Here is a 12,053-nt window from a genome sequence, read left to right as displayed (position 1 = left end):
ACCCCTTTCTCTGCCCTATCCCTTTCTATATTCCTCTCTGTCCCCTTCTCCCACTTTCTCCTCATCCCCTAATTCCTTTCCTTTTGTCTCCTGTTCCTCTTCTCTCTTTCTCCCATTCCCCTAACCCCTTCATTTATACTCCCTCCCTCTACCCTATTCCCTTGACCACCTTGTCTATCCTAAGGGAATCCCAAGATTCCATTTTCCTCTTCCTATCTCCCATTCCCAATGCGTATTTTTCTGTTTATTCTTCCCTTATCTCTTCCCTTATATCTGCACTTGTTCACTCCCTGTTCCCTATTTTTTTTAATTCCCTTCCTCTGTCCTGTTCTCCTTGCCCTCTTACATTTTTGCCACCTCTTCTTCCACCATCATCTCATGCTTTATCCCCTACGTCTGTCCTATTCCAAAATCCCAGCTCCCCTTTCTTTAGTCCCTTTACCTAGTTCCCCTTTATCCCCTATGCCCTTCCCCTAGTTCCTTTAACCATCACGTAGATGTATATCTTCAGTGCATATATGTATTATTGATATATAACTACATATTTGTGTAGATCTGTATAGGTTTGTGTGTTCTCTGTAGCGTGTGTGTTGAGTGTAGAAACCAGCAGAGCAGAGAGAAAGTATTCACACCCCGCAGCAGAAAACCCCACGTTGCTTCCACATGAATATTAGATGATGTTATTCTGATTTAACGGCGCACGCCCATTTCGCGGCTCTGTATAAAAATCCCCCTGCAGCTGACTGACACAAATAACCCACTGGCGTGTGTGTAGCTAATTCTCCATAAAGCCGCAATAAAATCCATCAGGCCATCGACCGCGCGTGCATTAATGCTGCATCGATCCGCAAACGCCGATACATCCTGCAGCCATTATTTAAATTCTCGTTTATAAAGCGGCTTATTGTCCTGCTCGATCTTTATTACTTCCCTCTAGTGAGCACTCCTGACCCACACACATTCATATGCACACACACACACACACACTTGGCTTTGATCTAATGGAATGATGGCCTTCCTTAAAATGGGCGAGGGATGCAGATGGATTGATCCGTTCGCTCTGTAGCTGTGTCATGAAGAGCTGATCAATCATTCAGCCCCATATCGATTAGCATACAGCCATAAAGCACGCATTCTATTGTTTGTGTGTGTGTGTGTGTGTGCATGCGTGTATGCAACACACTATCAGACTGAACCATAAAAGGCTAATTCTAATCCACTGTGTGTTAATTAAATCTTCGTTAATGGAGGATTTATGATCTCAAACAGATTACAGTCATTTAAATGTAATAGGCTACAGACGGCAGCTTCAAGATGAAGCTTAAGGGTGTGTGTGTGTATGTGTGTGTGTGTGTGTCTGACAGAGACACAGTGAGCGCACTGCCGCTAGCTGAACACACACGCTGAATTAAACATTACAGAGATCCGGCTGATTTATTGGGGCAATAACGGCGCCCTCATTACGGAAAGAAAAGAGCGTGAGGGATAAAAAACGTCGCTGTCACACACCGTGTGCATGCGTCTGTGTGTGTGTGTGTGTGTGTGTGTGAGAGAGAGAGAGAGAGAGATGCCTTGAGAGTCCTCCATATTGTTTTCTCCCCTAAATTAGCAGCATGCCTCTGATGGGACTCTGGAGGGTGACAGAGCTGTAAATCTACCGCACCCGTCTCGTCCTCATTCTCATTCCCCCCTTCCCCTGTGCCCTATCCAATTGTCTACTATGCCCTATTCCCTTCTTCTCCACATCCTGTTTTTGGATCCTGTCTCCTTTCTCTTTCTTCTTTCGAGGTGCACTTGTTCCCTATTCCCTTCGCTTGTACTGTCCTTCATCACTTTATTCCCTTCTCCTGTCCCCTTTATTTCCTATGCATCCTCTTTTTTCTCCTCGTTTCTCTCCTCTCACTCCTTGTCCTGTGCACTTATCCCCTACTCCCTTCACATGTGCCCTTTCCTCTTGTTCCTAGGTCCCTGTATTCCTTCTTCCCTGTGTCTTTTTCCCTTTGCCTTGCATTGTTCACTCGTCACCCATTGCCTTTCCTACTGCATTCCCATGTTCCCAGATTCCATGACCACTTCCTTTTTCCATATCCTGGATCCCACTGTCCCCTGTCCCTTCACTTCCTTGTTTACATTTTTATATCTCATATGTCCATCTTATTCCACTGTCCGCCAATTCGGTTTCCTTCTCCTGTCCCTTTCCCATTTCCTCTTCCTCGTTCTCCTTGCTCTGTGCACTTTTCCCAATTTTCCCCTCGCCTGTCTTTCAACTCTCCCCAAGTCCCCTTGTGTCTGTCTCATGTCCTGTTATCCTCAACATACACTACACACACATTTCTTTCTGTCTCTGTCATAGTCATTCTCTCTCTCTCTCTCTCTAAACAATGAAAAGCTTTTGTCCATGAGAATAAAAATCTTTTACTAACAACTGTAATGATATCTATGAGGTTAGAGAGATAAAAGGAGCCCTGTGTGTGTGTGTGCGTGTGTGTAGCTGTGATTCTGTATTACATGGTGATGCTCTATGCCTGATTTAACCATAAAGCGTTAATTATATTCCACAATATGCTAATTAAATCTCTGTTAAATTCCCTTGATAGAGGATTTATGATCTCAAATAGCAAAGCCTCCATTACAGTCATTTAAATGACTGTGTGTGTGTGTGTGTGTGTGTGTGTGTGTGTGTGTGTGTGTGCATGTCTATCCTTCTACCCATTTGTCTGCCTATGTATTTATTTTGTTGTTGTGGCTGATTATGTGTCGCTGAAGCTCCGCCCTCATTTTGAATGATTAAGCGTAACTCAATCAGCTACAACTAGAGTGGAGTTTAAGTTTAACTTAAGCTCCACCCAATTTTAACTGATTAAATGTAACTGAAAACTCCGCCTTCATTTTGATTGATTAAGCATACTTTAAGCTCCACCCTCTTTGAGGCTGATTAAGTGTAACTGAAGCTCCATCCTTATTTTAACTGATTAAGTGTTACTTAAACTCCACCCTCGTGGTGGCTGATTAAATGTAACTTAAGCTCTGCACTCATTTTGATAGAGTAAGTGTTACTTACGTCGTTGTGGCTGATTACGTGTTACTTAAGCTCTGCACTCATTTTGACTGATTAAGGGTTACTTAAGCTCCACCCTTGTTGTGGCTGATTAAATGTTACTTAAGCACCTCCCTCGTTTGGTTGATTAAATGTAATTTAGGCTCCGCCCTAGTTCCAGCTCATTAAGTGTAACTTACGCTCCGCCCTCATTGTGTGTGATTATGTGTACTTGAGCTCACGTAGTTGATTAAGTATAACTTATGCTCTGCCTGCGTTTGGTTGATTAAGTGTAATTTAAGCTCTGTCCTCGTGTAATTTAAACTCCACCTTAATTTTGCCTTATGAAGTGTAACATAAGCTCCGCCCTCAATGCCCCTCCACTGACTGTCCCAGAGCATACAACACCACACAGACATACTAATCAAGCTCATCTGAATTCAGTAGAACCAAGTCGAATGTGGGCGGACTCTCACACGTAAGGGAAGTCAGTATGAAGCTGTGTGTGCCTGTGCTACAGAGAGGTCAAAGGTCATGATAAGACAGTCAGTCGGGGGACGACAGAAAGAACATAAATTCACAGAGCGAGGTTCTGGGCCCGCGGGGATGCTGAGGCGCGCCACGCCGAGCCTACAGCAATTTCAGCTCGCCGTGTCAAAGGTCACGCATGACCTGTTTCTATCAAAGCAACGATGACACGCGACAAGAGAGAGACTCAGGGTGAGAGGAGGAGACACACACACACACATACAGATGAATGTACGCTCGGCTAGTCACAGTGAATGCGCTCGTGTTGACAGTGTGAATAAAACAGCTGTAATAAAGATGACCGAGATACCCAGACACATGCGCGTACTTGCGTGCACACACACACACACACACACAGAGCTCTCATTCTCTACCTCATTCTCTCTCTGACTGTCTCTGATTCTGACTCACTCCCTCAGGGCTGAAGGTTTGACTGAACACAGAAGCGAAGCTGTCAAAACCAAAAGAAGAGAGACGAGACGTGTGAGTGTGTGTGCGCGTGTGTGTGTGAAAGAGAGAGAGTGAGCAAAAGATGTACTTGTTTTGTTTTTTTCAATGTAGTGGACGAAATGCAGCACAAACACAAACCCAACAAATATCCTGAGGGCAGAACCATTACACACTGACTTAATTCTCTGTGTGTGTGTGTGTGTGTGTGTGTGAGAGAGAGAGAGAGAGAGAAAGAGAAATAGAGTATAGAACCTGCTTGTGTGAATGCCCTTTACCCAGAAATATCTTAACGCAAATAATAAATTTAAATCATTTATTCATAACTATGAAAAAATAAGTTTAACATATTAAAACAAAAACAAATAAAATGTAGTTTATAAACTAATACATTACATATGAATATATGAATAAGTTTCTAAAATAAAAGTTAAAAAAATAAATTAAAAAGAATAATCAGAAGAAGAAGAATTAGAAGAAGAATGTGATCATAAACTGTATTCTATTGGTAATAAATTCTGTTTGTCTATTTATTTATCCATGTGTATGTATAAGAATAGCTGCTGCTAACAGGCTAAAGCTAACAATAATAAATCAATAATAACAACGACAAAAACAAGCTCTTTTCGTAATCTCAGGGAGGAAATTCTTCATTTTCTTCCTCATCAGGTCAATAAATCAGTGAGGGAGCGCCCCGTTAGCGTTCTTGCTAAAGTGCGTAAGTGTACATTCGCCTGCCTCCGCACTCGTCTATCTTCCATTAGCGCTCCCTCGCTCTGATTTATTCCCCCGCTCCTGAACGCCATTACACAGAGTGCATGCTCTCACACTGTTACTGGAGAATGGAGTGGGTGGGCGGGGGAGGGGGAGGGTGTGTGTGAGAGGGGTAAAGTGTGTGTGCGGGATGGTATAGTATACACACTGGGGTGCTCAGTCATCATCCTAATGCACGATGGGTAAAGAGCATTCTTTTGGAGGAGGAGGAGATCGATCATTGTGTAAATTCACAAACAGCACTGAGCAACACGAGCCAGGTCAGCACTGACACAATGTACTCACTGACACAGTTTACTCACTGACACAATATACTCACTGATACAGTTTACTCACTGACAGAGTTTACTCATTGACACAGAGTTTATTCACTGTCACAGAATTTGCTCACTGACCTAGTGTACTCACTGACACAGTTTACTCACTGACACAATGTACTGACTGACACACAGTTTACTCATTGACACAGCGAGTACTCGCTGACACAGAGTTTACTCACTGACACAGAGTTTATTCACAGACACAGAGTTTCCTCGCTGACACAGGGAGCACTCACTGACACAGGGAGTACTCACAGACACAGTTTATTCACTGACACAGAGAGTACTCACTGACACAGAATTTACTCACTGACACAGGGAGTACTCACTGACACGGTTAACTCACTGACACAGAATTTACTCACTGACACAGAATTTACTCACTGACATGGTTAACTCACTGACAGAGTTTACTCACTGACACAGAGTTTACTCACTGACACAATGTACTGACTGACACAGAGAGTACTCACTGACACATGGTTTATTCACTGTCACAGAGTTTACTCAGTGACACAGAGAGTATTCTCTGACACAGAGCATACTCACTGACACAGAGTTTACTCAGTGACACAGAGAGTATTCTCTGACACAGAGCATACTCACTGACACAGAGTTTACTCAGTGACACAGAGAGTATTCTCTGACACAGAGCATACTCACTGACACAGAGTTTACTCAGTGACACAAAGCATACTCACTGACACAGGGAGTACTCACTGACACGGTTAACTCACTGATACAGAATTCACTCAATGACACAGAATTTACTCACTGACACGGTTGACTCACTGACACAGAGTTTACTCACTGACACAGTTTATTCACTTACAGAGAGTACTCGCTGACACAATGTACTGACTGACACAGAGTACTCACAGTACTCACTGCCACATGGTTTATTCACTGTCACAGAGTTTACTCGCTGACACAGAGTTTACTCAGTGACACAAAGCATACTCATTGACAGAGTTTACTCACTGACACAAAGCATACTCACTGACACAGAGAGTACTTTCTGACACAGAGTTCACTCACTTACACAGTGTTTATTCACTGACACAGAGAGTCCTCACTGAGACAGAGTTTAGTCCCTGACACAGTGTTTATTCACTGACACAGAGTCCTCACTGAGACAGAGTTTACTCACTGACACAGAGAGTACTCACTGACATAGTATACTCACTGATAGAGTTTATTCCCTGACACACAGTATACTCATTGACACAGCATGCTCACTGAAACAGCATACTCACTGATATAATGTACTCACTGACCTAGTGTACTCACTGACACAGAGAAGTCACTGACCATTGCTCACAACACCAAGAGCCAGCTCATGTCCAGCAATGAGACAGAGAAAACAGAACTGCTCAATAGCCAGCTGATACACGGACAACTCTACAGGGATCTCGACAAACCAGCAGTCAACGTCCATGGCATGGCTATGCAGTTCTGGTCTCAAAGGAGAAAACGGAGTCTCACAAGCCCAGGACCTGGCACTCAACACTAGGTACCACCAGAAGAACATACTGAAACAGCCAGGCAACAGCAAATGCAGGATGCGCAACAAGGCAGAAGAACGTGTCAGGCACCTGAGGGTACAACTATTGTCAACATGAATGAGATGATTTCCTGATTTCTTGACCTGGTGAGGAAGAACCAGATGATAGCAGCCAACCGAGGACATGCCTGCTGATTGACGTCATCCTGAAGGACAGTGAAAAAGCAAATACAAGGATCTGGAAATCGAGATCGGAAGGATGTGGAATGCCAAGACGACAGCGCTGCCGGTCATAATGGGAGCACCAGAAACACTCAAGATGGGAATTGACAACAACGTTCAGATGCTCCTAGGCCATGTGTCAGCCGGCGAAGTGCAGAAGATTGTACTCATGGGCACCACACACACTCTTACAAAGGTGTTAGGATGAATCACTGATCTCTCACTGAGATCTAGATTCACCATAAAATCGCCAAAAAAACAGATGTGAAAAAAAGAAAGAAAGAAAGAAACATCAAGATCGAAGGAGGCGGAGTCTAATCAGTTCTCATCTAAACACACACACAAACACACACACACAGACACACAGACACACAGTGTGTGACAGATACAAAACCAAAAACGATGGTGTAAAGGAGAGAAACAAGAGACAAAGGCTGCAACTGTGTGTGTGTGTGTGTGTGTGTGTGTGTGTGTGTGTGTGTGTGTGTGTGTTAATTGGCTCCTCAGGGAAACAGAGTGGCCAGAGTGAGTGGAGGGGGGGAAAAGACGAGTACAGAGTGCAGGACACAAAACACACAGGCGTGCAGCTTAACACACAGGCTTAACACACACACAAGCACAGCCTGACTGTATCACTCTGTCTGTATCTCAGTCCATCTCTCTCTCAGTCTGTCCACCTGTCTCTCTCAGCTGTTTTCATCTGTGTTTCTGTATGTCTTCCACAATCTGTCTGTCTGTGATTCTCAGTCTGTCTGTCTCTCACTCTCTGTCTCTCACTCTCTGTCCCTCTGTCTCTCTCAGTCTTTCTGTGATGTTCAGTCTGTCTCTCTCAGTCTGTCCTTCTGTCTCTCTTAGTTTGTCTGTCTATGATTCTCAGTCTGTCTGTCTCTCACTCTCTGTCTCTCTCTCTCTGTCCCTCTCTCTCTCAGTCTTTCTGTGATGTTCAGTCTGTCTCTCTCAGTCTTCTTGTCCTTCTCAGCCAGTCTGTCTCTCTCAGTCTGTCTCTCTTAGCAAGTCTCTGTGTCTGTCTGTCTGTCCCTCTCTTAATGTCTGTCTCTCTCCCTCATTCTGTCTGCCTCCACCTGGACTAACGCTAAATACATTTAGACTCAAAATCAGAATAATGTGAATCAAACGAGTCCCTGTGTGTGCGTGTGTGTGTGTGTGTGTGTGTGTGTGTGCGTGTGTGTGCGTGTGTGTGTGTGTGTGTGTGTGTGTGCATGTGTACCTTGCTCAGGTCTCTGTAGTTGCTGGGCAATGTGAGGTCGAGCTCTTCGCTGTCGTAGTTGCTGATGATCCAGGGAAACACAGGATATTGATTCAGGTCGTTATACGTGCGGCCTGAAGACGAGGTAAACATCACGTCACTAAACTGTCCAGACTGGCAGATTCCTAGATTCCCTAGTCATACTTTCTTGTTCCACAGGTTTTCCTAGTGCCACAGTTTCCTATTTCCTGTTTTCACTCATGGAACTCAAAGTCCATCTTTAGGAGCATTATAGACATCTTACGAATCTTAGGTTTGGGAACCTCTGTGGAACCTAGTGTTTAAATAAAAGCTTTAAATGTATTTGTGTTTGAGTGAGTGTGTGTATTTTTGTGCGTTATCACCTGCAATGGTGTTGAGGAACATGAGGTACTCGAAGTTGGAGATTTCGCGTTTCTGCCAGCGCTGAGTCATGTTGGAGGCTTTAAATAGCTGTTTAGGAGTCGCTAGAGAAATCCGCCTGTGTCAAGGAGAAAAACAAACAAAAAAAAATTCAAAAAATTTGAACATTTACTACTTAAATGTCCAAAATGTCCTCCCTACAACACATTTAGATTTGGAGTAGCGAACAAGTAAGAGAATTGTCAAGTCTCCAGTTCCTGCCTTATATCTTAGCTCTTAGGTCACTAGTCAGAGTTCCAGGTTCCTTATGCTGCAATCCATTGTAGTCAGAAAAACCTGACCTCAGCCAGGGAAAACGCAATCAAATGCAACATCCACCATGCCTGAGCTCTCTGACATAAACACACCTGATTTCCTTTTGCATTATTTACTACTTGATAAAACTTAATTTTGTCTTCTGAAAAATTGTTTTACAAGTTTGTAAGTTTAGACTCGTAACTTCATTCTGTTGATTTCAGCCCAATTTAACTAACATGATTAGATCATTGTGACATAATTATTATTAGCAAAGATAAACAATACAGTTGTCCTATCTTATACATTTTTTTCCAATTGATAATTGTGCAGAAATTCAGATATTAGCCACACAAATATGTCCTTGCTTTGGGCATCCATGTTTTCCAAGCAGAAGCACAGGAAAGTGTTTAGATCAGAACTTTCAGAGTTCAGAATCAATGGACTACAGAACCATTTCTGTTGTAAAATATAGTGCAAATACTGGGAGAGGAAAAGGGAGGATTAAGGGAGGATTAATATCTCTACCAGGCGATAATAAAAAGTCGCAGTGCAAATCAGAAATGCATGCACACCTTGGAGAACTTGTTTCCCTACGCAAGCACTGAGGAAAAGGAAGAAAATCACATCTCCCTATTCCCAGTGCCCGAACTTTTTGGGGTAGGTTCATCCTGGTCTTTTTGAGATGTAGTTGGTGAAATTGTTAAGACCTGGCAACCCTGAACCCATAACAAACAGCTAAATGCTGAATCTGGCTCATTCAAAAACAACAGATTCTTGAATAATTAAGGATGAGCTGAAAAAAATGACTGGGATTGATCAGTGACTAAAGAGCATCTGCTTTAGATACATTAAACATTCCACCATATGGGCACACACCACAGTTTTAAAGTACATTACGTGTGTCTGAAGTGTGTGTGTGTGTGAGTGCTACTCACTCATGGACACAAAAATAAATGACCCAGCTTCCCATTAACACAAAGCCAAATTAGAGAATTCATCACTGCCAGGGTGTGTGATTACACTCATTAACGCCTGATGGAGGGTTCACATCGTTTGAAGAAAATTTAAGGAAGGTTGGAAAAAAGTGCTGCAGGAACGCCAAAGGGGGAATAATGGAGGAATGTCATGGGATCAGCTGAATGGGCGCATTCAGGGAACATTAACAAACAAACAAAAAACGTTAAAGTAACGTCAGGAGAACGTCATGCAGAGAAAAATTCAGAAATATTTCAAAGATATTAAGGAAATTTTTTAGGATTGTTAGGATAATCTTAGAGGAACATTCAAGGGATCAGTACAGAATCATTAACAATGTTATTGGAATTTTATGAAAAATCTAAAAAAAAAAAGTTAAGCACATAATTGGGCAATATTTACAAAATGCTAGAAGAATGCTAGAAAATTCAGAAATATTTAAATAAAGAAATATTTTATTAGATTAGATTTATCTTTGAATATCAAGTAAAACATTTTGAATAGGCAAATGTTTTAATGATATTTTCTTTTATGACATAAAATAAATATTAGATTATACAGCAAATATTTACTTATTTTTTCAAATGTGAAGCTTGGAATTGGCAGATTTTGATTCTTTCTGGAAATAAATGCCTGATAGAAGCAAAATTATATTGCACTAATACATAAATAATTTTAAGCTTGGGATTAGTACCCAAGTGTCTAAAAATAGGTTTCATAATCTTATATTTGTTTTAGTGTAATTTCATGAGAAATAAAATAATGAGAAAAAAATTTCAAGCTATTTAAATTCAAGTTACTCAAGACATTTACACCTGCTTAATTATGTTAATTTAAACATATTTAATTTTAGTTATTTTATTATTTTTAATAGGAAGCAATTAGAAACCAATTAGAGAAAAGCATTCGAAGAATTTTAGCTCAAAACTTAAACCGTTAAAGGTGTTAAAGGTGTTTTAAGAGAATATTAAGGCAACTTTAGAAATAATTGGCCAAAAAAAGTTAGAAGTACATTAGAAGAATTTCAGGAGAGGTTTCAGAAAAATCCTGGAGGGGAATGTTACCTTACTGTTAGGGTGAGACTCTTTAAGGAATATTAAGGGAATGATAAAAATATTCTGGAAAAATCTTAAAGAAATGTTCAAGGAATGTGATGAGACCAATATGCGAATATCAGAGGAATGTTTAAAAGAATGGTAATGGAAAGTTTGTTGGAAAATGTTAGTGGAATGTTAAGAGAAACATTAGGGAAAATTCCGGAGAACTGTGGGAGAATGCTGGAGGAAGGAGAGGGAAACATTAGGGGAATATTTGGGAAACATTAAGGCAATGTTAAGAGGGAATGCTGAGCCAAGAATGGAGGAATGTTATGAGAATGTCAGCACACACACACACACACTTTACACAATTCCAATGGAATTAACAGAAAATCAGGTAATATTAATTAAATAAATATAGAAATATTATTAGATAATATTATTATTATTATTATTAGATATGGTTAGAATAGTGTGTAGAAACTCAGCTTTGTTGTAGGATCTTTAGATTCTGGTGAGCTGAGCGTGTGTGTGTGTGTGTGTGTGTGTGTGCGCGTGTCTGTTTCCCTTCACTTTGCCCTGCGGGCGCTGTACACCCTCTATTTACTTCTCAGTCAGGGAGATAAATAAATGATGTGGATTGTGTTTGTGTGAAGCTAATTAGACCGTGGTACACCAACACACCAACCCCCCCTCTACACACACACACACACACACACACACACACACACACGAATGCTCACACACCCAAATAAATCAACACACACAGACTCTCACTTTCTCTTTCTCACATAAAAAGCATTACACAGTAGTTGACTCGATGTGTCAAAACCACACAGAGCAGGACACACACACACACACACACACACACACACACACACACCTGGTCTGAGGGAGGCCGAAGTTAGTTCCGACTCCGACTCTAGGCAGAGCGTGAACGACTTTCTTTACTGTAGCAGCATCAGCAAAGTTAAACATCACCGAGGCTGAAGAGAGAAAAATACAAGAAGAACAACAACATTAGAGGAATGTTGATAAATGCTGTTACAGGAAAATAATCAACAACTGAGTGCCGTGAGGAAGCACAGTCGCTGTTACCACCTCAAAGTAGGATTATTATCCCACAACAGTGCATTCTGAAGTCTTTTATTCCTCATATACCTCAGTGTAATTTCTCAACTATTCAATTTCTCAACATTTTTTACTGATTAAAGAATGACACATTGTACTTTTTATTCATTTATAGTTACATTTAAGGTCCATGAAACGAGTTTGTTGAGTAGCTATGAACAGTCGTTTCCTC

The 12,053-nt window shown here is 41.4% G+C and overlaps 1 protein-coding gene across 2 annotated transcripts in view; it reads right to left on the bottom strand.

Annotated features, from left to right (window-relative positions):
* lrba (LPS responsive beige-like anchor protein) overlaps positions 1 to 12,053 on the bottom strand; it is a 202,997-nt gene that overhangs the window by 40,712 nt on the left and 150,232 nt on the right. For both annotated transcript variants that reach the window (XM_053231068.1, XM_053231069.1), the window contains 3 exons: positions 11,634 to 11,736; positions 8,444 to 8,559; positions 8,061 to 8,173 (listed from right to left, as the gene is read on the bottom strand). In XM_053231068.1, coding sequence (XP_053087043.1) covers positions 8,061 to 8,173; positions 8,444 to 8,559; positions 11,634 to 11,736 — 332 coding nt within the window. The remainder of the gene's footprint in view (positions 1 to 8,060; positions 8,174 to 8,443; positions 8,560 to 11,633; positions 11,737 to 12,053) is intronic.

The sequence above is a fragment of the Pangasianodon hypophthalmus genome, chromosome 28 (genome assembly GCF_027358585.1).
Source record: "Pangasianodon hypophthalmus isolate fPanHyp1 chromosome 28, fPanHyp1.pri, whole genome shotgun sequence".
Taxonomy (NCBI): domain Eukaryota; kingdom Metazoa; phylum Chordata; class Actinopteri; order Siluriformes; family Pangasiidae; genus Pangasianodon; species Pangasianodon hypophthalmus.
The sequence above is the reverse complement of the archived record's forward strand: the minus strand, read 5'-3'. Positions and strand labels throughout refer to the sequence as shown.